At 41.6% G+C, this 25,683-nt stretch overlaps 4 protein-coding genes across 6 annotated transcripts; 1 reads left to right on the top strand and 3 right to left on the bottom strand.

Annotated features, from left to right (window-relative positions):
- Positions 1-368: 368 nt before the first annotated feature.
- Positions 369-6,848, bottom strand: exosc1 (exosome component 1). The gene is made up of 8 exons (XM_084366483.1): positions 6,754-6,848; positions 5,285-5,400; positions 4,955-5,029; positions 4,250-4,338; positions 4,120-4,153; positions 3,976-4,026; positions 2,736-2,820; positions 369-1,594 (listed from the first exon to the last, which is right to left on the bottom strand). Exons 1-8 carry the CDS (start codon positions 6,779-6,781, stop codon positions 1,488-1,490), a joined length of 585 nt encoding a protein of 194 aa, XP_084222609.1. The 5' UTR covers positions 6,782-6,848; the 3' UTR covers positions 369-1,487.
- Positions 6,849-8,279: 1,431 nt separating this feature from the next.
- pgam1b (phosphoglycerate mutase 1b) lies at positions 8,280-11,632 on the bottom strand. Its single transcript, XM_084344170.1, has 4 exons — positions 11,288-11,632; positions 9,895-10,169; positions 9,621-9,801; positions 8,280-8,948 (listed from the first exon to the last, which is right to left on the bottom strand). The coding sequence occupies exons 1-4, from the start codon at positions 11,424-11,426 to the stop codon at positions 8,779-8,781; spliced, it is 765 nt and encodes a 254-aa protein (XP_084200296.1). The 5' UTR covers positions 11,427-11,632; the 3' UTR covers positions 8,280-8,778.
- On the top strand, positions 9,731-20,114 carry pi4k2a (phosphatidylinositol 4-kinase type 2 alpha). 3 transcript variants are annotated; one of them, XM_084344133.1, is made up of 10 exons: positions 9,731-9,819; positions 13,810-14,182; positions 16,374-16,574; positions 16,664-16,795; positions 17,532-17,685; positions 17,771-17,832; positions 17,920-18,019; positions 18,194-18,327; positions 18,505-18,564; positions 18,891-20,114. In XM_084344133.1, exons 2-10 carry the CDS (start codon positions 13,844-13,846, stop codon positions 19,050-19,052), a joined length of 1,344 nt encoding a protein of 447 aa, XP_084200259.1. In that variant the 5' UTR covers positions 9,731-9,819; positions 13,810-13,843; the 3' UTR covers positions 19,053-20,114. The 3 variants fall into 3 exon arrangements, with proteins under 3 accessions (XP_084200259.1, XP_084200261.1, XP_084200260.1); XM_084344135.1 differs by lacking the exon at positions 9,731-9,819 and adding an exon at positions 11,745-11,826; XM_084344134.1 differs by lacking the exon at positions 9,731-9,819 and adding an exon at positions 13,631-13,679.
- Positions 20,115-20,950: 836 nt separating this feature from the next.
- Positions 20,951-25,087, bottom strand: avpi1 (arginine vasopressin induced 1). The gene is made up of 3 exons (XM_084366217.1): positions 24,830-25,087; positions 22,872-23,323; positions 20,951-21,611 (listed from the first exon to the last, which is right to left on the bottom strand). The coding sequence occupies exons 2-3, from the start codon at positions 23,240-23,242 to the stop codon at positions 21,410-21,412; spliced, it is 573 nt and encodes a 190-aa protein (XP_084222343.1). The 5' UTR covers positions 23,243-23,323; positions 24,830-25,087; the 3' UTR covers positions 20,951-21,409.
- Between the last annotated feature and the right edge of the window lie 596 nt (positions 25,088-25,683).

The following is a 25,683-nucleotide window of genomic DNA, read 5'->3' as shown; positions in this document are numbered from 1 at the left end:
CAAACATTACAGTTTGATAGTGTAATAGCTATAATTACACTATCAAACTATCAAATTACACTAGCTATAATTCTATAGCTATACGATAGGAAATGCATATATTAGTTCTAAAATATCAACACATATCATGGACACATTTTTTTAAGCCTGGAGATGAAACACACTGGATATAATCAAACAGAAATGTTAGCTAGGAAGTGGTTGAATGCTAATGTTAGCCAATGGGTTATCAAAATGTAGTTTTACCTAATTTATGGTTTGTGATTTGAGTCCTAATGTGATTTTCCTGGCAGTTATATGAGCAGTTTTTTTTAGATGACTACAAACCCAAATCCCTTTAATCTAGATCACAAGAGGAGAGACATTGATCATTTCGATAGTCATTTATTCCAGTCTTGCACATGAATGACATCTGTAAAGTAAAAAAAGAATGAAGTACAGTTCACTTCAAAGAAAGTGGGAACATTTCTGCTTGTTTATTGTTGGCTCATAATCCTTTAGCTTCAATAATGTGCTGGAAAACAAAAAAGAAATGTTCGACTGTCACGTTGTACTTCAATATTCCGTGCGTAGTAGCGCTGTGTTGTAACTCAGATTGAACATTAGGCTCCTTTTAATCACATTTGCTGTGTGGACAACATTTGTCCATCACTTTACTTGAAACTGAATAAAAGTTGTAAAGGAGTGAGAAAAAAATGAGCCTGAGGAGAATAAAATGTCTTTCAACTAAGTTAATGGTTTTGTCACATTCATTGACAAGGTATTAAAAAAAACAAAAACAAATGAGCCCGTCATCTGACATCATGCAGAAGACTTTTCAAAGTACAGCATATCCTCTTTATTTCAGACCAAACACAGCTGCTGCTCTTCGGATGCTCTCTGGATACAAAATACAGAGTTCATTTTTGTCTCTACACAACATGGAGTCTGGGCCTTGTCTTAACCAAGTCCCACATTTATACACCCAGCAACATGACTCAACTGCATCATCCTTCAAGAGACCTGATGATAACAGTTCGTAGCCAAACTAAAAAAAATCCTGCCCCTGGGAAAAAAGACCTTTCTTCACGCAGTGCAAAATTCTGATGCTTCTCAACATAATGGTCACTTACAAAGTTTGGCAGCAGCAATGTAACATGAATGAACTGAATCAGACAGTTCTAATAAAAGGTGTCCATTAGGCAATTTAAAGGCAACTTTAAAAATAACCTAAATTCCTGGTACATGCACTGAATTTAGTCTTTACAACAGTCGCTACATTGTTTAGAGTAAGCCCTGACAATTGTGCAGTTTGGTCCGACGCTGCTTCCGTGTTTTCAAGCTGGCACAATCAAATGATGACACTATGTGCAGAGAAAAAGCCATTTTAAAAAACACTTAGGAAAGACTCTCAGGAAACATCTGAAAACAGAGCTGGGAGGCTACTTGAGGACAAGGAGGGAAGGGAAGCTGTGTGTTCCTTGTGGAAGAAAGAAGTTTCAGTGCTCTCACGCCTGCAGGTACTCCGGCTGAACTCGCGCCACTTTGCGGAACTCTTTTGAGTGCGTCAGCGGACACTGCATCTCACACCAGCTGATGGGAACCATCTGGGCACCTGATTCACAAAAGAAAACATGACAAAGATGTAAAAAAATGAGTCTACAGTGGATACTCTCTCTTTTCTCGCCAGTTATCAGGACGGTTACACTTGCACCACCCTGTGTTCAAACAGGATACTATCACTCTGTTGTGCTGTGCAGTGAATCCTCCTGTTTTGTGTTTAGGGCTGTACCAAATGTCATTTTTTATATTAGAAGTTTCTATTAAGGTTTTCAAATGATGACAACACCACACATTAAATATAAAGTCCTCAAACTAAATCCTGAATTTGAATAAAGTGATTAATTTGATTAATGCAGATACATATGATTTTTATTGTAACAAATAATACTTTGTTGTTGTTATAGTGCTTAACCCAAAATAGATTTTTTTTTAATATAAAAGTAATTTATGATGCTTTTAGATTTTTGATTGACCGCCTCGTTACAGGTGAGTAAGTCTGAGGATGCTTTGGGTGGGTGGATCACTGGAAGCCGGCGTCAGTATTTGTCAATCGCGGAATGAGACTCGACAATCAACTCTCTCTTCAGAATCGCTGAATAGACATGAAAAAACAAATGAATCTAGATTTAGGCCCAATCCAAATGTCGCCCTTCAGCCTTTAAACCCTGAATGCTCACAGACTTAGTAAAATGGTGAGCTAGGAATGGGACAGCACTTTGAAACCTACAAGGTTAAGGAAATGTCACAGTTAGCCATAGTGTTTCAAAAGCGTATTACTTTTTTGTTGTTTAACTGAGTGATTTAAGTTGACTTAAGTATTAGGAAACATCTGGATTGTCTGTATTTTTTTTTTAAATGTTCTCAGGTCTCAGCTGCTAACCCATGGTAACCCTGTGTTTGACATTACCACGCTATGAAGTCTGGGTAATTCCCTCAGGCAAAGTAAAGTGGCCATAAAAGGCTCAAAATGTCTGCGAGAGAGCCCTCATGCACTTGATGATTTAACAGTGGGACAGCCCCAAACCCTTACAGACTTACAAGTCTCTGAGTCTGTGAGTGTGGACATTTGGATTGGGCCTTAGAGTTAAAAAGCCAAAAGTATGTATTAAACTGTGAAGGTTCAAACTATTCCATAGACCCCGAGTAGTTTTATGTAAACAAGAAAGAAAACACCTTGTTTCATTGAGAGTTACCTGATTCACTGTGTGCCACCACCACCCCCAGTTCATTCTCTGCTGTGGTCAACAGGTAATTCGACTGCACATCACCGAGAGAGATCTGACATCACAGGTCAAGGGTTAACCAACACTACAGAAGTAAACGGCGTACATTCACAACACACAAGTGGCACTGTACTTTAAATTCATTCATAGTAAACATCCAAAGGCTGATGTAAATGGCAAAAATGTGCATTTGTCAGGCACACTTTAAAGGTGCACCATGTAGTTTTGGAGAAGAAATGTAAACTCAGAATTTTTATATTTACAGTATTAATGAGGTAATAATACAAACTCAGAAATATTAATTTTTTCCATAACTGACTAAACCAGGTGGCAGGGTCCGCCAAATATGAACAAAGTAAAGCAGTATTAAATTGTGTTGTCCTTTAAGGTCAGTTTGTTTATTCAGTTGATTTAGTCTAAGGCTAACTTGATTTCTTTGAAGGTGATTTTGTTTACCGTACCCGAGTCATTCTTAGTTTACTAGTTTCAGAGGAAAACAAAAATGATAGTAGCAGATTCATGAGATCAGAAGTTTTCATAGCCAATAAATTGTTTCCATCTGACTCATATACTCATATACATACTTATTTACCTGGGACAGTGTTTCTCAAACTATGTACCATCTCAGAAAACATTAGACTCTCCAAGTGCCACAATTATGACCGACGTTACAATGCAGAAGCACCTTGTCGAAAAGCACAGAGTATTTTCTGTGTTGTTGTATCCAAGAATCCAACAATGACGATTTTTTAAATGCAGAAATCAATGTTTCATCACAAGACCGTTCTTTTAAACTCTCCTGCTCACCAACTGTCAAGTCCTTGGGCATTCCAGAGGTTTCGATGCTGAACAGGTTTATCACCCAGTTGTTCACTTTGGCCATCACTGAGAAATATTTCTTTTTCTGGTTTTTGAACCATTTTACCTCCAATTCCCATCTTCCCATCACAGTTTGAGTTTAGCTCATAACTAATCATGAATGACAGCTGTGCGTGCAATGTGCATAAATATGAATACATAGCAGGCTGATAATAGAAGTATTACAGGAAAGACTAAACTTAATGTAAATTAAGTTTCAGTTTAATATAGCATTATGTTTCCAAATGAACTTATTTATTTAAAAAATGTGTCTTGGATCCTATGGTTACCAGAAGAGGGTACCATAGTTTGAGAATAGTGGGTCTGAGCCACAAGTACAGGTAAAGGATACCACTTTTGCTAAGACGATGTCTCCAGGTCTGAAGCTTTTGTACGTCTCCACCTGTAACAATAAAAACAAAAGCCTGACACTTAGCATGACAACTAAGACTAACAACTGACAACGGCTGATGATGATTGTAAGAGTCAAACATACCTTGTCTTTCTCTGTTGCGCGCACATCTTCTTTTCTGTAGAATCAGAGGGAGTGAGCTCAATTTTTGTAATGACGCAGAGAAATGTGACGTAAAACATTGTTTCACCATGGAGAGTTTTTTAAGGGTTACCTGATCGTCCCTCTGAAGCGGTCCTTCAGCGGTGTGGAGCCTACATAAAGGATGTGGACTTTGGCGAATCTAGGGTTGATGCTGGTCACCTGTCCAAACGAAAAACAGTTAGGCTCAAGACAAACCAAATCTAAACTGTGAAAGATCACTTAAAGGGTAACTCCACCAATTTACATATTGATGTGTGTTTAGAGGCCTTGGGGAGTACTACTGAAAAAAGTGGAATCAAGCCTTTAGTCGCTCCAGAGGAAAATGCATGTAACGTGATAAACTGTCCAAGTTGCATTGTGGGTAATGTAGGCAGCAGGTTTTGAAAAGGAAGAGGAATGTGTGGACTGAAAAAGGTGATATTTCTGGTTCTGCTGTATCAATTTTGATCATTTGTAACGGTCTATAATAAGTCCAACAGTGTCATAGGACTGCAATGCAGACCAGTGGACTGCTTTTCAAAACCTTTCAAAACATTACCCACAATGCAACTCAGCTACTAAGGGACATCACTGGAGGTAATTTATCAGATCACATGCAGCTTCTTCTGGAGCCACAAAAGGCTTTATACTACTTTCTTCACATATACAGTAGCACTCTCCAAAAACTTGTAAACACACCTTTATGTGTAAACTGCTGCAGTTACAATCTGTAACTACAATCTACAATCTGTCAGTCTACAATTGTAGAAATATAGTATCTGATTCAACTGCATACCTTACAGGTGACGATTGCTCCTACATCTGGTAGCAGTTGCGTTTCTGTTTCCCTGACAACTGAGATCACTGGTAACTAGAAAGAGACAAAAATCACACAAATCAATGCACACACACACACACGCAAACATACAAAACCAGTTGAAAACAGCCTGAAGAAAAGACCTGTCAACACAAAATATGGTGCATATTTAATCACAGACGCTGTGCAAACCTACTGCAGTTCAGTGGCATTAGGAAATATTGTGCAACACCTCTGCTCCGGCACTCCTACATGCCTGATTGTTTCTGCAGCTTTCCCCACCTATCGCCTACCCACCACACCCCTCACCTCCTCTCCCTCGTTTTTCTTGAGCACATAGCCTGCTAGTGAGGAGTATATGTAGCCGTGCCGCAGGTATACTCCTGTGCCAGGAATACAGTCTTCTACACTGCATAGCTTGTCACCTGGGGACAAACAAGGGGGAAAGACAGGTAGAGGTAGTGTTGGAGGAAAGATCTGCACACTGTATGTCAGTGTTTTTGTAGCAGAGGTGGACTGTCTCTAGAAACCTGTAAAATAACACTGTGAGGTAAAATATCAACATTTGAGGTATAAGACAATGTGCCATACATTTATTAAAGGTGCACTATGTAGTTTTTGGGAAGAAATTTTAATCTGAAGAGGAACATCTTCATCGACCGCTTTTTTTTATGGCTGAACAAACTTAATTAAGCAAACTAACAAATAAAAACTAGCAAATAAACTGAATAAACACATAAAAACAATTTCATACTGTTTTACTTTGTTTATATTTGGCAGACCCTGCCACCTTTCTAGCTTCAAACAGTGTTCTGAGAACAGCTTGTTCATTCAGTCATGGAAAAGATCAATATTTTGAGTTTGTTTTATTAATATTGCAAAAATTCTGAGTTTGAATTTCTTTTCCAAAGCTACACAGTGACCCTTTAAGTGTGTGTGGATGTTATTGAGGCTGTCATATGCTGACAGGACTCAGTCTCTGTATGCATTCCCACACTTTCCACAACAACCTTATACAGTTATAAAGATAGGTTTACATTTAATTCCTTGATGAACAAAGGTGTAACTTGACCAGAACCAAACACAGTCCTGTCTGCACAGAGAATATGATTGAGATTATACAAAACGGTCTTATCTGGTTTCTTTGAGCCATTTAACCTCAAAATAACATGACATGAAGTTATTTGGACAGACAGACTGAAAACACCCAGTGATATACTGTCATGCACTGGTGTTTCCATGAAACTGTAACATCTAAAAAGGTCACTATCACTGCTCAGACAACTGTTCGATTGATACGTTTGGTTGACATTTCCTACAACCACCAATAAAGAAAAGTGATAAATTCTCATGGGTGAGTCAAAACAAGTGAGAGAAGGAATGCTGCTGTCCTGCCTGAGGCGATGGGCAGGGCTGGAGATTAAACCTGCCGTGGAAAGGAGAAGTCAACAGCTCACAGCCCCTGCATACATACGCTAAAATACCGTAAAACAATGGGACATAATATCCCTGAACACACCCACGCAGTCTTATATTCACCTGATACAACTAGCAACACACATACAAGTTACTGAATATGACGCTAACCACGCTGTATAACGCATGGCAGCTGGGAATAATTAACGGGGTTTTTACACCGACAGACTGCAGTGAAAGTAAGTTTTCTAGCAACATAGCGACGTCTACAAAAGCCAGCATGAGCACAAAAGGAAAAAACGGTCCAAAGTAAGGTTTAACTGCATCCAAAGTACTAGAAACTACAAATTTAGGCGACTCACCTGGAACACACAGCTTCATGGGCGACATGTTTTCGAGAAGAGAAGCGCGTCAGCCGATTGGCTGTGACGAAGCGCTCGGGTCGATTCCGATTGGCCGGTCTCACGCTGGGCGGAAGTAGAACAAGGACAGTTTGGGCCGCCATGTTTGTTGGGAGTATGGAGTCATTGGAGGGCCATAAAAAAGAATAAATCTGTTAAAGATTAAGAAAATTAATGTGGAAATATAAAGATGAATAAATGAAAGAATAAATAAGTATATACACATTTGGAATAATCAAGAGAAATAAATGAAATAATAAATTATTAATGATGAATAAAAAATGTGAAAATATAAATAGGAATAAACAAAAGGATAAATAAATGTCAAAATATAAAAAGATAATAATAATTCTGATCATTTTCATTCAGATAGGCTGAAGGCTAGCATGACCAATGTGGCAGCCTAGCCAGGTCAGCTAGGCAGTGAATAGCAAAAGCAGTAGGAAACAGCAAAAACAATAGGAAAAAAGAATGAGCAAAATTACAGGAATAAAATAAACAAATGACATGACTTAAATAAATAAATAGAAGAAAATGTTCATAAACATTTAAAAAGTAATTTATATGCAAAGTAAATACATTTTCAAAATATACAAATATATACAGAAATAAATTCTCATTCTATTTGATGTTTTCACATTTTGTTATTTGTCTTAAAACTTCTAGATTTATTTATTCTTATATTCTTTAATTCTTCTACAATTTCTTATTCAATATTCTTTTATTTATTTCGTTATTTTTTCCACAGTTTTTAAATTAACTTAATTATTTTATTTATTCCTCTTATAGTCTATTTCTGCATCTAATTACTTATTCTTTTTTAGGGCACTGCTGTGACTCCATACAGGCACACGTGGGCACATTATGCATGCTGCTCCTCGTGGCCGCATATAAGAAACATCTACACACAATTTAAAAGTTCACATGTACAATTACTTACTACTTCTTCTACAACATCAACAACTTACAATGAAAGTAATTATAACAGATAATTTTCTAATCAGTGAAACCTATATCATTAAAAGGGATGCTATTTTGGGGCAGGTTTTGCCAATTAATGTGGTATTGGCATTTTTGTAATTAGTGAGATAATGTCTTTTTTAGTACACTATGACATGTAATTTCTATCTTTGATTAGCATTAACATTTCTAGATCAAGTCATATGAAAGAGCAACTCAGGAGAATGGAGTATGTTGTCTGGTGTAAACAATCATATTCTTACAATCTGTTGTCTCGTGACTTTACAGTGAACACTTTATTATTCATGTTTTAATTCCCTGTGGTTTCACTATAACATCACCCTCACAATACATGTCCTGTGTTATGGATGTAGAGCACTCTCCCTTTAAAACCAAACATTTACTACTATTTTTCATACAGTATGACAGCACCCAACCAATTCCTCCATAACAACATTATTCATGAAGACAGAGTGGACAGTTGTGCTGGAAAACGACTTCAGACGATGACAAAAGACTTCATCAAATAATGGTTCATAACATTTATTCTTATTCTTTTTCTCACAATGCCACAGCAAACAAAAATCAGCAGTGCAGAGCACATCAACTTGCCCTTTAAACAACAGCCAGTGTTACTTTATAGGTTATACTGTTCCCTCTGAGCTTCACCTACATGGATCGTAAATAATAAGGAATACTTGGAATGACTCTGCTGTGTTAGTCTACTGTATGTTTGCTCCTACTCGCTGGTCCCTAATTTTGCATTTTGGTCAGTGCTTACACCATATTATAGTTTATCATATCCACTGTCTAACAATGAATGTGTCTCTATGTCACAAAATAAAGACCAATCAAATCAAGCTCTTGATTGTATGTTTGTGTGAAAGCTGGTTACTATCAAAATAAAGTGCACGTTTGTGTCTGTGTGTGCGTTACACTGTGATGACAGTAACAGTAGATGACCTTGTAATAACTTGACAACTGAACAGCACATGATTGATCTGTACTCTAGCCAATCCAGGAGGTCTATTTCTTGACTTTTCCCTGAGCGGCAACAGCTTCCATGGCCTTCTTGACGGTCTCCTCATCTCCCAGGAACTGCATGGATCCTACAGGCTTCAGGTTCTTGTCCAGCTCGTACACAATGGGGATACCAGTGGGCAGGTTCAGCTCCATGATGGCCTCCTCTGACATACCTGGGAAACAGTCACAGACATGCAGAGCTTTTAATGCATTTGCGTGGATCAGTGGGATGGCAAAGATTTCTTGTGCATAGAAAATTCTTCCCAAATGCTTTGAGAGTGAAATAAGCTGATAAAACTCAAGCAATATTTGTAAGAAGGCTGCCTGCAGTACAGATTCTTCTGCTTTGAATGGCAGTACAGTATTTACAAGTTATCTAAACATTAAGCCCACTACCCTCAGTTTCATTAGACAGAAAGGTGCAATATGTAAGAACTGGCCACATGTTGAACTCATAGTCCCAGCAAATAAGGGCAGCATATCAACACAGTAGCTAACTGCCGCTAACTGCTAGCTCAGTTAGCTGTGGAGCTAGCCAGAGTGTTAGTGTTTACACCGCTGACACAGGACCTTTGGACTGCTCAGAGAAAGAGGTTTTCAGGCCCGGGGCTAGCTGGTTAGCATGCTTCATACATAGACGTGTTGGACATAACATCAAAACTATAATTTCTTTATATTCTGTTGATCATTTTAGTTAATTTTTTAATGTTTTAAACTAAAATTCTTACATATTTCACCTTAAATGTGATTATGCCTAGAGACACAAGGGGCAGGCACGATTTATTGGACTGTGGACTGTGGATGAAACGTGATCAGCTGTTTCACTGTTTTTAACAGTTGCTTACCCTCAAGATGCTTGACGATGCCCCGGAGACTGTTGCCATGGGCGGCGATCATCACCCTTTTTCCCTCTTTGATCTTTGGGACGATCTCCTCTTCCCAGAAGGGCAGTGCTCTGGCGATGGTGTCCTTCAGACTCTCACAGCTGGGCAGCTGGTCGTCGGTCAGGTCAGCATAACGTCGGTCCTACAAAGGAAGCACAAGGTAATGTTGTCTATGAAGATGTCTGCATTTGTAAAGGGAAAGACACAATGCTTTGTTGTTCTTCTGTGGGGTCACCTTGCTTATGGTCTGATAGAAGTCATGCCCCTCATCCATGGGCGGGGGAGGAGTGTCAAAAGAGCGCCTCCAGATCTTGACCTGGGCCTCTCCGTGTTTAGCTGCTGTTTCAGCCTTGTTCAGCCCAGTCAGGCCACCGTAGTGGCGCTCATTGAGGCGCCAGGTCCGGTGGACGGGCAGCCACATCTGGTCGATGCCGTCCAGACAAAACCACAGGGTGCGGATGGCCCTCTTTAGGACAGAGGTGTAGCAAATATCGAATTCATAGCCAGCATCTGAGGTAAAGCAGAGACAGGACATGAAAAAGATGGTAAGTGCCAATGTTAAAGGTTCACTATGTAGTTTTGGGGACAGCTTGTTTATTCACATAAAATTCAGACTTTGAATTTCTTTGAAAATTAGATAGTGCAAATGATTTTTTTTTACTACAGAGAGGAAAATGTATTACTTAAGCTATATTCCACTATCTGCCTTGTTTATTGCCTCTCTCCCATCGTTTGCACAGTCGCTTTTGCTTAGTCAGGGGCAGTGCTACATCATGGGACTCTGGCAGACTGTTGGCTCTGCAGGATGTGCCCGCAGAGGATTTCTGGGGCACACAAAACCAACAGGAGCGCGTGTCTGACAGAAAGAAACACGTCAGGATTGTAAAACTGCCAGGGACACACAAGCCCACAAAATCCAGCGCAGTAAATAACAGCATTTCACTCAGCAAACAGCAGTAACGTCTCCACTGATAACAGAGGCATCACCGCTCAGCAGGCCGACCTCATGCTCCATCATCCCTCACATCTGAATGTAGTCACAGGTTTTGACATAATCGTGTTTTTCCTGCGTGGATCACTTTTTGTTCGAGACATTACACACAGATGAGTGTGTCTGAGTTTTGGAGCTGTGAAATATAAAAACGTTTCTTGCCTCATTCCAATAAAATCATCGTGGACACATCTACCAGTGGAGGGCATCTCTCCTGTTAAATTAACTTTGATTCACTAAACAATAAATCATATATCAAAAAGACAAACAGAAATGATTGCGTGTATTTGTCTGTAGGCCTGTGGAAATGGTTGAGTTAAGGAAAGAGTAGGATATGTGACACCAAGGGCCTCCAGACTGTCGTGACTGGGACCATCATGGGCTCAGGGGACAACGTGTCTCTGACAGATGTCTAAATTCACTCCAGTTTTTCCTAATTTCAACAGAACCATTGAGCCCAACAATCATCCCGTCTCTCCCACCCTCCTCTGTCTCTCCCATGCTGCTGGCTCGTCTTGTGTCGCAGTGGGCCGACTACCTGTTTCCCCATCCGGCAGAGTTGCATAAGCTTGCGACGGCTTAATCCGATGACCGTGAGAGAAAGCCTGATCAGGCCCTGTGTGACTTTATCTGATACCTTTCAGCGCCTGTCCTCCTCGCCTCGCCTCCTGCTCCCCGGTCTCGCTCAGGTCCGCGTCGAACCAGCCGCAGAAGCGGTTCTCCTGGTTCCAGCAGCTCTCTCCATGGCGGATCAGGACCAGCTTGTACGCAGCCATCCTCACACCGATGCCCTCTGCTCTGTATTTCCGGAGTGTTTGGAGTGAATGACTCTTCCTCAAATGCGGCAGCAACGACCGCAAATGTATCCTGACTTCGCCGCAACCCCAAAGCCGGCTCCAAAGACGCGGGCGCAGTATTTTCGGTGATGAGGAGGGACAGTCTGTGGCAGCTGTAGGTTTTTGGAGTTGGCTGGCGTGCCCGAACTTGACAGATCTCACGACTCGAGCGCTCTTCCTGCTGGTTTCCACCAATCAGAAGGCGAGCTGTGTGCGCCGGAGGAGGAGGGAGCAGGAGGATGCGCACAGCGGCACGTCCACACGCCCAGCAGTGCGGCCTGCAGGCTGGAGCCAGAGCATCACATGAGGAAGTCAACAGCTCTCATGAATGAACACTGTAGTAAGTGGGAAAAAATACTAGCATGCGCAGCTTCAGATTGCAGTAAAGTGGCTAAATGCTTCCACAAACGTCTCAAACTGTCCAAACATGTACTTTTACACTTTAACATTGTAGGAGCAGAGTTGGGGTTTTCTGGCAAAACTTCACCTGCTGACAAGGTGCAGGGAGAAGAGAAAAAGTATATAAACGCGTTGGTCCAATAATACATTTGTTCCATATACTACGAGTGTTGCTGGAGCTTTACACTTTAACCTTGAACATGGAGCACATTCACAAATAAAGGAAGACTGAGGGTTATTACAATTATAAGGTTTATTGTTAGGCCTACTAAACATAGAGAAACACTATTAACCTTTGACCGTAACATATTTAAATGTGGTGTCACTTAACATTAAAAGTGCAACATGTAAGATTGGCCACCCGTCCGGTTCATACTCATAACAAATAGGGGCTAGCTGGTTAGCATGCTAACTTCAGTAGCTATCTCTGCAACACAATGTTTTTTTTTATTTGATTTTCTTTTTTTCAAAATTCTTACATACTGCACCTTTAATGGTCAGAGACATGAAGGACTAGCTTTAATTTAGCAGTTGGCTCATGAGGGCCTCATGGACTTGGACTTCCTGAGCCATGACAGACACAGCCTGTGTGACTCATTGGACTTTTCTGAGTAGAAAATGGTCATCCTGGGGTCTGGCAGCCTTGAGGTTACAGTATACTTTAACATTCATTCAAACCAGAATCTGCTGTGCTGAAGTGTTGCCTGATTATGAAACTAAATTCAGAGAGCTTCAGATGTCACCATCCCTGACCTTTGACCTTCCAGTGGTAAGGGGAGGAGGTGAAATCTCATCATTTGTAAGAGAAAAACAAGCGTAAGGAGACGAGAGTCTACAGTCATTAATGGGATCAGGATTTTAAATCTAGATTCATTTGCATGGAGACAGAGAGATAACATGATGTAATAGTCCTGACTGCTATGTCACCACGATGTCCTGCATTCTTACTTTTTTGTGTACTGCTGACTTCCTTTGATTGTCAGGGAGAATTAGTCACCACAGCAGCCATGCAGGTAGAACAGCACCTACACTTGTGTTGTGTTGATCACATATGCATCGGATTTGCTTCTTAGCAACCAAGTACTCAAAGTGTAGTCTGAATGTTATGTGGCTGCAAGCACAGCCTCTCACACTTCCTTTGTAATGATGATATGTGAAGTCAGATTGAGCGTGTTTTTGAGGATTTCTAAAAAACATACTACATCTCTGTGGTGTTAATGAAGACATACTTGTCGTCTGTGGGATATGTTACCGTGACATGACTAAAACACTGGATGAAGACACTTAGTTTGGGGTTACTGGACAAAAAGTATTGTTATCCACTGTTGCTCAGTGACGGGCTGATCTTAAATTGACACAACAACTAAGTAAAAAGAAAAGGCCCAAAGATGGAAAATGAATCTAGCAGAAGAAAACACGTACATAATGTCCAGCATATTTTGGTCGACTGAATCTTGATAAATAAAATCATTCTGTCATCCATCAATCTTATCATTCGCTGATTTCTCTTTTCTTTTTCTGGATTTCTTTAATGTAGGGTGTGGACCAGTTAGCTGCGTTCATCCTGTCAGACCAGCAGCATTTGTGGAACTGTGAGACTGCGCCCTGCTCCCATAATAGCACTTTTATATACAGTTAATTGATTGGGTTAACTATGGTGTCACGTGCGATCCATGGGCGGAACGATTGTGTCCAATCAGCGCTTGAGTTTAGGTTGTTGACAGGAAGATTTGACCGCTGATTGGTGTAAGATCAAAACACTCAACAGGTCCCGCCTCTTCCCGGAAGCTAACGGTCATCTGACTTTTCTCTTTTTTTCTGTGTTTCCTTGTTAGCCAGCGTCAGTACTAGCCAACAAAACAACCGTCCCACTTTCTTACACTCTTCTATTTCGTCTTCTTTTCTCTTTCTCCACTCTCTCCAGGAGTTACAACAACTCCTCGTCCACCTCCGTAACCATGGACGAGACGAGTCCGCTTGTCTCTCCGCTCCGTGACTCCGGTGATTTCAGCTACTGTCCCACAGAGCCCACCAGCCCCCGGGGCGCGTTTGGAAGCACACCGGGCTCGGTGGTTCGCATCTCGGCAGGCAGTCCGGGGCGCAGCCGAGAGAGACAGCCGTTGCTGGACCGGGACCGCGGAAACTCACCGCGGGAGCCCCACAGGAACGAGTTTCCGGAGGATCCCGAGTTCAGAGAGATCATCCGAAAGGCCGAGCGAGCCATAGAGGAGGGGATCTACCCGGAGAGGATCTACCAGGGATCCAGTGGAAGCTATTTTGTCAAAGACTCACAGGGGGTAAGAAGAGAAGCTAACTTTCGTCTACCCAATACTGACCGTTAACTGCAATGCTAACGGCTCCTTTAGCTGTCTCATGACTGATGTGTGAAATGTGAAGTGTGGTGCAGTGACTGCAGGACTGGTCTGATATTGTGTTGGTCGCTTCTAGGAAAGGCCTCTTCTAACTAGCCTGTGATGACTTAGCAAATAGGCTGTCAGGCATGTAAACACAACACGAACCTACTCCAGTCTAGACTAATAAACAACCTGTTCTTGGAATCTAAAAGAATATAACATAACTTTATTGACCACTGAGGTTAAATATGTCTTTGGTCTGTCTGGCAGTTAATAGAAACACACACAGAGACACAGAAACACATCATCAACACTGGCAGTATGAATTCTTCAGGTAATAAAATACAATACATGCAGTCAAAAGCAAAAAAGGGAAGGGAATTTAAATTAGATCTCTAAAAAGTGAGGAAACCATTAGCAGGTTGGATAAACGACACCATCTTATAACCATTCTTTGTTGCCAAACTCATCTTGTGGCACTGATCAGAGTTGGGTGATGTAGGCTTTCCTGGTGACGCACAGTCTCCCTCCTCACCCCGTCTCTCAACTGGCTGTGTGGTTTTTTGATTAGTTTAAAGGCGCACTATGTAGTTTTAGGGATGAGATTTTAATCAGAAGAAACAGATCATCACTGACTGATTTTTATGCCCAAATAAACAGACGTTCTTTGTTTCCATGACTGAATAAGCTGAATAAACGGTGTCCTGGGACCTTATTTTCCACTGAGAACAACTGGTTTATTAAGTTATGGAGAAATACATTCTTGTTTGAATTATCAAATCATTAATATTATAAACATTAAAACTGTGCCCCTTCAATGTTGCTGACCCATGTCAGCTTGTTCCTGTATTCATGGTACAACAGAACACTTTAAATGAGAGATACTCTTTATAAACAAGTCATTTAGATAGATAAATATCTAAAAAAAAATCTGGATCCAGTTGCTCAGCTCCCCCTAAATGGCTTTTATAATCTCTGTGACTGCAGCTGTGCTGCCGGCATGTAATCTGTCAATGAACGTCCACCTCTGAACAGCTGTCACAATGATGTCAACAGCAACGCAGCCACTGATAAGATGATTGTCACCCAGTATTAGCCAAGTCCTAAATATCTAATCAAACAGGAGATGCTGAGCAAACACGTCTAATTTGCTGCAGCACACTACTACAAAGCATTTCTTGTCATTCGTCAACCTCGACCACGTCTCCAGACTCTCTCTAATCATGCCAGATTAATGACGGTAAACTTTGATCAGCGCTGCCGGAGCCGACCATTTAATGTCTTGAGCAACTCACAGACACTGTCCTCCAACTGTGCTCTTATCTAAAGTGCTGTGTTCAGTTCATGTTTTAAAAAAAAAAAAAAGGAAGTGTGTCTTTGGACTTTGTAGCTCTCAAATTTCACTTAATGTATTTTGTTCAAGACAAGATAATCCAGGCCTTTTGTGTGCCACTTTCACCACTCGCTGAAGGCTTACAAAACAGAAATAAGTATTCTAAGCTGAGTGTGAGGTTTTTCTCTAAGGACCACCCCTCTACCACCACCACACACACACACACACACACACACACACACACACACACACACACACACACACACACACACACACACACCACTACAGTCACCAATGTGCTTAGTAGTCATGTGCTTGCTGCCTGTGAGGATATAATTCTTTTCGATGACCAAGTTCCATGTTGTAATCGGTGTGTGTGTGTGTGTGTGTGTGTGTAAGTGTGTGTGTCATACAAGCGTAATGCGACATGTGATTTTCTATATACAACTTAAAAGTATCTTTTATGTCTGTAGGCTGTAAAGACAGTTTGTTGCTCACTTTGTACAGACAACTTCAACTTCACGTCAATAGTGACACATTTTCACAGTTAAAGTGTCATTTCAAACCACTCCTGCAACATAATCCACCTCTCCACTGTCCCTTCTCATGCTCTGTATGTTTACAAATGATAAGACTGTCCTTTAATTAAGATATTTAATCTTAAACATAACCAAGCCTCCCTGTCCTCTCCATCCCTAATCTTTCCTTTCCTAACTCCCTTTGGATTCTGAATCGCTCTGCCTGCTCTCTCTCTTTCCTGATTCTCCTTCTCACCTGTCCCCACTCTCCTACCCTCTACAGAAAATCATCGGCGTGTTCAAACCTAAGAATGAAGAGCCCTACGGCCAGCTAAACCCCAAGTGGACCAAGTGGCTTCAGAAGCTGTGTTGTCCCTGCTGCTTTGGCCGCGACTGTTTGGTCCTGAACCAGGGTTACCTCTCGGAGGCCGGGGCCAGCCTGGTCGATCAGAAACTGGAGCTCAACATCGTTCCCAGGACCAAGGTACAGACACTGCTGCCTCCAAGATTGCAAATGCAGGAGCAAACCATCTGGCAAATACATCCTCTCTTAATCAATCTTCTGCAATCTAGGTGGTGTACCTGGCGAGTGAAACCTTCAACTACAGTGCCATAGACAGAGTGAAGTCTCGAGGAAAGAGGTTAGCCCTGGAGAAGGTTCCTAAGGTGGGCCAGCGCTTCCACAGGATTGGACTGCCGCCAAAGGTATTGTGATGAATTGTTGTATTAGATCAGGTGATCGCATTCAATGATGAAGTTCTGTGTCACATTGAGCAAATGGACATAATTCATCAAGGGACTGGTGAAGGATAGTTCAACCTGAAAAGTCTTGAAATGAAAGATGCGAGATGTTATTAATTGATGAGGTTCAGTAAAGTTGAGCTTCTTGGTATCACTTGGTATCATGGTTTCGGTCAGCAGTCTTGGTAGATGCCAGTTTGTGGGAAAAAAACCTAAAAATGGCTGAGTTCCACAGTATGAGCTCCGAGCACTGCCCTATTGTTAGCTAGCATTAGCGTCAAAAAGTTTGCTAGCTAGCATTACTAACATTGGCTAGTGCAACAAACTGGCAATCACTTGAGGGGGCGGATGATTGAACAACAGCGGTCTTGTTCGTGAATGTAATGGAAGGGGGAGATGGAATAGTGGCTGAATGTTATCGATGACACCTTTTTAAACAACAGTTAAAAAAACAAGCTCACCACAAGGTCCATTTAGTAGCTTTACTGGTGCTTTCAATCTAGAAAATCCATCACTTAGCAACAAAAAGACCAAATAATTATGTGTCGAAGGTTTTGGGACTCTCTTGTGTAGTGTGACTGCTTTACTCCAGTTCAGTAAATTAAGGACAACAATGTAAAACAAAAAGGTCCCGAACATCCAGAGAAAAATCATGTACTGTGTCCAACATAACGACCATGATCTGTTGCTCATCCACCAGGTCGGCTCCTTCCAGCTCTTTGTTGACGGGTACAAGGATGCAGATTTCTGGCTGCGGAGGTTTGAAGCAGAGCCTTTGCCTGAAAACACCAACCGTCAGCTCCAGCTGCAGTTTGAGCGGCTTGTAGTCCTCGATTACATCATCAGGAACACAGGCATGTCCTCGCCCCACACAGCGCAAACTGTGCAACTCTGGTTAGATTAGAATATTTGAATTTGAGTCTCTTTTTCTTCTTTTAGACAGGGGGAATGACAACTGGTTGCTGAAGTATGACTGTCCCATGGACCCTGTTGGGAATAGGGTGAGGATACGCAGATGCTGTTTTTTAGCTGTTGATTTCAATGCCTGAATATGACTTTATTTCATACGTGTATCTTTATCTCTTTAGGACTCGGACTGGGTGGTAGTAAAGGACCCCATCATCAAGCTGGCAGCTATAGACAACGGCCTCGCCTTCCCCCTCAAACACCCTGACTCCTGGAGAGCCTGTAAGCACCTACATTGACATTGTCTTTAACCAATCACTGCATCCCATTTTAATTGAACTTAATTGAAAATACTAAGATAGATTCACTATTCCATCGCTGTATTGTTAACTTTCTGCCTCCTTTCAAAGTTGTGTACATATTCATTAAGACACACTCTTGTTGTCCAACCACCAGACCCGTTCTACTGGGCGTGGCTTTCCCAAGCCAAAGTTCCTTTCTCCCAGGAGATCAGAGAGCTGGTCCTGCCCAAACTCTCCGACCCAAATTTCATCAAAGACCTTGAAGAGGACTTATATGAATTATTCAAGGTACGGAGGGAAACAAATGAAGTATTCAGCAGCATGTTTGTGAAGTAATTATGTGAGAAAGAATCTGAATGCAGAAATTGAAATAAAGAAAAATGTGAGATGGAGTGGAGGTCGACTCAGTTCTGTGGCTGTAATCATCATGTATAATATGTGTGTATTGTCTACTGTGTCCCACAGAAAGACCCTGGTTTCGACAGAGGACAGTTTCACAAGCAAGTAGCTGTAATGAGGGGACAGGTGAGTGTTCACTTCTCTGAACCATTGGCTGTTTAAAAGAAGTGGGCGGAGCCTCCTGGTCTGAAAAGTCCAGTTGTATAAAGAAAATGACCCTACTTCTCAATTGATTTATTGCTGCAGTAAACAGTTTCCTAATGAGTTTATGGTCTCAGTTGCGAGTTTGAAGTTCTCTTCAATACAGCATGATCCTCATTATGTAAGTTATGGTCTTATTTAGAGTGAAATAGATGATAAAGCAGAGTATGCTCTCGAAATTGGCCACCTTGTGATTGACAATTGCGGATCCATGCAAGCCTTTTTGTTTTCACACACTTTTTCATCCCAAGATCCTGAACCTGTGCCAAGCCCTGAAGGACGGTAAAACACCCCTGCAGTTGGTCCAGATGCCCCCAGTAATCGTCGAAACAGCCAGAGCACCTCAGAGAGCCAACAGTGAGTCCTACACACAGAGTTTCCAGAGCAGACGACCCTTCTTCACCTGGTGGTAGGAAAGACACAGTGAAGAGGACGAGGAGGAACAGCAGGAAGCCCGAGCGAGGAAAGGAGTGTGAGGAGTGTCGATGTGCAGATGGAAGACGGGGCAGAATCTGAGCGCACCAGTGTCTGTCCTGGAAATGGAAATGATCATCACCCTCCCCTCCTCTCCTTAAGGATATTTTGGTTACAAAGAGTGAGTGAGTGGGTGGAGAGATGAGGCCAAAAGGGGAAGAATTTTCATAACAAAGCTTCCCCTGACTGCCTCCGTGCCTTGTGTGGATGTCGATGCAGAATTAACACCTAAATGATGAGATTCTGAAACTGAGAGAGAGACTTCAGTGAGATATCAGACTTTTCTTTTGGACTGCTGGGTGCACGTTATGTTTGCTCACACACATGCGTGTCAGTCAAAAGCCTCTCATATTTTGTTTTTGGATGGGAGGTGTTGCATTCCATGTTTTTTTTTCTTTCTTCATACCTTTCTGCCTTTTAATATTCACCCGTATAATCCCTCCCGTGCAGTTAAAAGCCCTGGGCGGGTGAAAGAAGTGGTGCCACAGTGAAGATCAGCATTTTATTTTTTCACAAATAAGAGAAGTGTTTAGGAAACGGGCACTCAGTGGTTTGTTCGTCTTTACACAGTAAACACAAGCCATGTGAACTGGTTTCACAGTTACTCACTGCTCCTCCTAAATGTTTAGATAAGGATCTGCAAGTCATCTGGTGTGATGTTGGAAAGCAGAGGCACTTTTGGTTAGAAAAACAAACGTTTTGTTAAGCTTGTGACCGGCTCATCTGTTTTTTCTTCTTTCACTGATAAGATAAGTATAGGTGAAGGAGACAAAATGATCCCATCTGCAAGCAGGGGTCGGGCACGTCCAGTCCACAAGCTCCTGCTTGTCTCGGCCATGTTGATTTCTGCTAATTTCCTGGCTCAAGGGGCGAACCTAAGTAAACAACCAAGTAACTTCCTGCTGTACTGAACTGACATGAAATGTATTGTGACAATGCACTGTATAATTTGTATGTAATATTTAATGATAGATTATAATTAAAACAGATCCATTAATACAGATGACTTGTCCGTTTGTGAAAAGTTTACAAATATGACCAAGTTAGCCAGACCTCTAGTTTTTTTTTGTATTTTGTCAATGAATTGCTTGTTATGATAACAGCTATAATAACAGCTGGTGGTTTTAGAAATGTTGAAGTCCAAAATGCATAAGCTAATAATCAGTTAAAGCTGTGTTAATTCTTATTTTTATATGGACAATGGATCAAATGAGAAAGGAGTTGCTTGTAATGATGAACCCACAGAGAGTTTCCACAGTGAAAACACTGTGATGGTTGAGGACACTGTTGTTTCGAGAGGGGGGGATTTACTACTTGTTTCTTTGAGGTAGTGTGTCACCTTAGGGTTACTGTGCAGCAGTAGTTGCTCATTAGCACACCTCTGAAGCTGCCGCTGTTTTCCACTGTCCCTCTGACCTGCTGAACTCACAAGGCAGAGAAAACAAGTCAGCCCCAACATACCTCCCCTCCCCTGCCAAGTTTGAACGTGTCTTCGTCTCTGCACCACATGCCCGTAACACAAGATGCTGGTGGTAGCGTACTTTCTACAGTGTCCCAGTTAAATGCACATTTACCCAATATGACTGAGTTTAGATCTCCATCTTTTAATATGAGACTCGATCCTTGAGCAGCAACATTTGGGAAGTATCGATATTACCATATCAATCTGCACCACTAGGACAACCCACCTTCTGCACTCCTCAGCGGGGGGGCTTTTAAATAACGATGTTACAATGGTAGGTCATCAGTGACGAATGATGCCATCGTCTGTAGGCCCAACCCTTGAGTGCAGGTTTTTTAAATTAGGAGATGGATTTTCATTTGGACTTTTATTTCAGAATGAAGTCATAAAAACCAACAACATCCTCGGCTAGAAACACATTTAAAGTGCTCTTAAAAAAATAACATTTAATGCTGTGTTACAATATCCTCCACCATTGACCATGATAATGTATCATGAGTTATCTGGCAAGTGCGACAATAACTGTTCATCTGACCTTATAAAGTGCGCTGCACTCCTGCACATGGAAAATTTCATTTCAGGCCTCACACAACGGCCTGTTTCTGTCTGTCTCCTGCAAAAGTCTGCTTCAGAACAGATACACATTTGAATTTCCTGTAGAGGAAGTAACTGTAAGGATGAATCTCTGAGACAACTTACCAAAGTACAGAGTGCATGTTAGGAGAAGGTTCTAACAGTGTTAATACAGTATGACCTTATTTAAAATCAATCCTGTGTTTCATTATTAAGCTGCACTGAATCTCAGACCAGTGTGTGTTGTTCTCCAGTCCATTTTTAGTGGAGGATGCGGTGTAGGTAGCGCTCAGAGTGTCTGGCACACTCCTGTCTTGCAACATCCAACCTCCATGACGAAGGTTTGAAAGGATTATGGTACTCTGGGATGTCTTCCTCAGTCGCTGGCACAAATTCTTCCGGACTGGGCTCTATGTTGGCCTCCTCATCCTCAACAGTGTAGTCTGATAATGGCTCCCCAATCCTGGAAGACAGAGAAGTGACTGGGGTTAAGCTGAGCTATTTAACCCTAATGTACTATATATAATATAGTTTGAGCACATTAGGCTACTTATCACTACTTTAACACATAGACAAATGCAGTTGTTGACGTGTTAATGCATGCCAGTTCAAGACAATGGCACAAATTGAACTGACCAGAGCATGCAGCACATGACAGGTGAGGACTCCAGAAAAAGCCTCAAGATAGCCGTGGCTAAAGGCAACACGAGAGCCCAGAGGAGGAAGTAGCCATGTTTGGCTCCTGGCATCACAGGGCTGAGTCAGCAAATGGGACTGCTTACCAAGATAACCAGCTAACGGCAGCTAACGTTACATTTAGCAGCATACTTACTGCATACTTAATGCTTACTTTAGCAACGAGGCTACCAGTATCTGTCTACCAGGACATAAATGACCTCAGTACTGTAACTGGCCTCCGTCGTCATTCTCAGAGGCCATGTACGGCCCAGGGCCAGTGATGTTAAAATGCTGTTTCTAAGTGAGTACAATGTGTACCAAGTTTACCACCTTGTCAGCATGCTAACACTTGCTAATAATCACTAAACATATAGTAGAAAAGATGGATGGGAATGTCATCAGTGTTGTAGTTATTTGCATGGGACAAATTAAAAGTTTGACCTGAGATACAGTAAGGGATCACCAGAGTTCTTCTTAAGGGTGACATGATTGTCTGCACCTTATTTCATGACAACCCATCCAATAGTTGTTGAGATATTTCAGAAGTGGAGGCCCAACGGCCGACATTGCCATCTCTAGTGGCTAGAAGTTCTTACAGTACGCCATTTTGTTAGTACCACACCGCCCTGTAGACTCACACCACCATTTTACCATTATGTGGGACTTCATTCACTCCTGCAAATCTAATTTCTTCTCAGTGAGGAATGTGGAAAGCAAAGCATGACAGTTTTTGCGTGCGTGTGTGTGTAGTGGTATGCAGAGAGGGGAGGACACGGTCTTGTGAGGTCATACTGAGTTTGTTAGGCACATGACAATTTACACGCTGCATGTCAAGATTCAGAGAGAGCCTGGACTCATGTTTGACAGGATCTTGAACATTAACAAGATCAACTGAGTGTTTATACAAACAAAAAACAGACATGGGACAGATTATTAATAAAAACAAGAGATGACAGAGAACTGCTCTGCCTTTTCCCTTTAACCCCTCATCTACACATCACTTTTCACATCCTTTCTTTACTTTCTGCTGGCCTCTGTCACTTACCTGAGATATCCTGATGCTTTGAGCCACTTGTGCTCTCTGTGTCCCTCGGCCCTGATGCCCGCCTTATTCCTCGCTCGGACCCGGAGCCCCACCAAGGCCTGGGCCAGGCCTGCCTCGCCCTCAATCTCCTCGCCTTCCTCCTCCTTCGCCGCCTCTGCTCCCTCCCTGTCTGCATCCATCCCTTGCCACACCAGCTTCGCCCGATGTTCAGCGTCTCTGCCTCCCGCTGTTCTGAACAGCCTATGCAGCTGGTGCAGGTTGACCCCTGTAAAGATGTTGGAGCAGCCTGACTTCCTGCTACGTCGATTGGAAAATTGCCACAGCGCAGACAGACCATCCTCAGAGGAAGCGGATGCTGGGGCCTCTGCCATGTTGCGAAGGTGGGAAGCTTACGGGTAGTGATATAAGGACAGGAGGGGAAGGTAAAAGGGCTGATGGGAGAGTAAGATGACCTGAGAAGGTTGGAGAGAGAGGAAAGTGGTCAAACTTAAGCCAAAGCTTGAACCTTTAGCCAGCAGACACATTTCCATGGCAGCAGCCAAAAAGCCTATGAACGTCAGACACCCTTTCCTGTGTGACAAAGTCTTATCTCATTATTTATACCTCTGTGCAGGAAGTAGTGATGGGACAATAAAAAACTTTATTGCTGATCGTGGTGAAATTTAATTATTGGGAGAGTCGTGGATCGAGATATCTGTGAATATCCACACATGAATGATTTGAAAAGCCGTCTAGCCCGCTGACGTGCAGTCCTAAATTGGTGTCCTGATTTATTTTGAACTGCCTAAGCCAGTCACCATGGCTGAAGGCATGACGTGCTCCAAACTAAAAACAACAGGGGGTGAAGTTACCACCATTTATTTATCCTTTATTTGTGAAGGAGGACCTTATGATTTATGATGACTTATTTAAGAGAAAGATCTTCAATGAATGATTTTTAAACAAACTGACCTTAAAGGACAACACAATTTCATACTCTATTACTTTGTTTATATTTGGCGGACCCTGCCACCTTTCCAGCTTCAAACTGTGTTCTGGGGAACTTATTTTCCTCTGAGAACAGCTCGTTTATTCAGTTATGGAAGGTGATTATTCCTGAGTTTGTAAAATTACCTCATTAATATTGTAAACATTAAAAATCTGAGTTTGGATTTCTTAGAGTCCATTTAAGGATGATTTTCATTATACATCAAGCTGTCAGCTACTTTTTCCAACTAATCATTTAGGCCATGAATTGTCAGAAAATAGTGAAAAACATGCAACACAATTTCCCAAATCCCAATTGGACATGGTCAAAATACTTGGATTGTACAAACAATAGTCCAAAAGCAAAGAAATCAAAATTCAATATCGTGGCAGACAAAGAAAAACAGAAAATATTCACATTTAAAAAGCTGAAACCAGTAGATTTCTGACATTTTTTCTTTAAAGAGGACTAATCAAGCAGATGCTGATTAATTTTTCTGTTGACTGATGAATCTATATTCCCCACATCCAAACCTGCCTTCAGTTTAAGTGTCCCAGTCTCCTGTATCAATACATTCTACAACACATATCCTTCTAATAACTCATAAGCCATGTTTTGAGTTAGTTAACACAACTTCTTCTTGAGAGACTTACATTTACACTTACACTTACACTGAGACAGTATTGATAATCAAGGTGAATGGATGAGTAGAAATCAGATTGCTGCTCTAGTTCTACATAACTATACATTTAAGTGACAGGCTAGATATAGAATAGAAGATAGTCTAAGTCAACCTTATGCTTCATATGTTTTAACTGGTAATTTAGCTGTTTCTCATGTAATTTTCCGTGTCTACATTAATTCCATAAAAAGTATCCTGGCTAAAACTGTTCACAGCTGTCTACTATAGCAACAAAAACAGGCGTTTACACTAAATACCTCAACCTTGTTTTAAACACTGGTATAATGAGAATATAATGAGAGTGCTTACCTCTGGCCTTCTGTAGTTTGAATGAGACAAACCCTGACCACGCACCACAGACGGACAGACAACCTAATTATATGTCTATCTAACCGGATCCAGACAGCAACCTTCACTAATGCCCAGCCGACCCACTTCCGACCCAGCGCGTCAGTGGCGCTGGAGGCTGCAGGGGGAACAATCAGAGAGTAGGCTAATCCATGGATGACGTTGGTGTGGAGGTGCTTACCTGAAAACGAGAACAAAAACAAAGAACCTGACATAACAGGCAAACAAACAAACAAACAAACAAACAATAGTCAGCAAGTCTGAGAGAGAGGGGAGGGGCACACAAACACACACACACACACACACACACACACACACACACACACACACACACACTGCACTGCATTTTCTTGCATCAGGTGTGATTGATTGATTCACTTTATTGGCCCAAAGGTTGCAGTGCGGACACACATTTGGACACCATGACAGTACACAGTCTGAATACACAGCACCACCCTACAGCTCTTACACTGTAGTCTACTTACAAGAATTTGATGCCTGTGCTTTTCTTTTATCCTTGTACACAAAGTCCAAACTATACACTCAGAAGCATTAGGAAGTTTGCAGAAAATGAATTATTAAACCATCCTATTGGAGCAGACCCGTGTGATGTGTGCTTACTGTTACAGAGCAGCTTGTCCTTCACACGTCAGTCTGCTCTGTTTGATCTGCAAGTTAAACTCTTTAACTGGACACATGACATGAACATGAACATGAATGATCAATGAACTTCATGTCTTTATGCATCTCCCAACACTGTCAGTGTGTATACATGAGATTAATGAGCGAAATTCCATTTATATATTTAACAATTA

The sequence above is a fragment of the Pagrus pagrus genome (assembly GCF_965226575.1).
Source record: "Pagrus pagrus genome assembly, chromosome: 2".
Classification (NCBI taxonomy): Eukaryota; Metazoa; Chordata; class Actinopteri; order Spariformes; family Sparidae; genus Pagrus; species Pagrus pagrus.
Note: the sequence above shows the minus strand (reverse complement) of the source record. Positions and strands in the feature narration are given on the sequence as shown.

Bases quoted from the DNA above. Each gene is read 5' to 3' on its own strand.
- pgam1b (XM_084344170.1), bottom strand. From the start codon at position 11,426: ATGGCTGCGTACAAGCTGGTCCTGATCCGCCATGGAGAGAGCTGCTGG. The intron at 10,170-11,287 runs GTATCAGATAAA...GCTTTACCTCAG, and splicing joins AGGAGGACAGGCGCTGAAAG to ATGCTGGCTATGAATTCGAT. The intron at 9,802-9,894 runs GTGACCCCACAG...CTTCCTTTGTAG, and splicing joins TCTATCAGACCATAAGCAAG to GACCGACGTTATGCTGACCT.
- pi4k2a (XM_084344133.1), top strand. From the start codon at position 13,844: ATGGACGAGACGAGTCCGCTTGTCTCTCCGCTCCGTGACTCCGGTGAT. The intron at 16,796-17,531 runs GTATTGTGATGA...CTCATCCACCAG, and splicing joins GGATTGGACTGCCGCCAAAG to GTCGGCTCCTTCCAGCTCTT. The intron at 18,565-18,890 runs GTGAGTGTTCAC...TTTCATCCCAAG, and splicing joins TAGCTGTAATGAGGGGACAG to ATCCTGAACCTGTGCCAAGC.
- exosc1 (XM_084366483.1), bottom strand. From the start codon at position 6,781: ATGTCGCCCATGAAGCTGTGTGTTCCAG. The intron at 5,401-6,753 runs GTGAGTCGCCTA...GTTTGTCCCCAG, and splicing joins CATGAAGCTGTGTGTTCCAG to GTGACAAGCTATGCAGTGTA. The intron at 1,595-2,735 runs GTAACTCTCAAT...TTTGTGAATCAG, and splicing joins GGTGGCACACAGTGAATCAG to GTGCCCAGATGGTTCCCATC.
- avpi1 (XM_084366217.1), bottom strand. From the start codon at position 23,242: ATGGCAGAGGCCCCAGCATCCGCTTCCTCTGAGGATGGTCTGTCTGCG. The intron at 21,612-22,871 runs GTAAGTGACAGA...TCTGTCTTCCAG, and splicing joins AAAGCATCAGGATATCTCAG to GATTGGGGAGCCATTATCAG.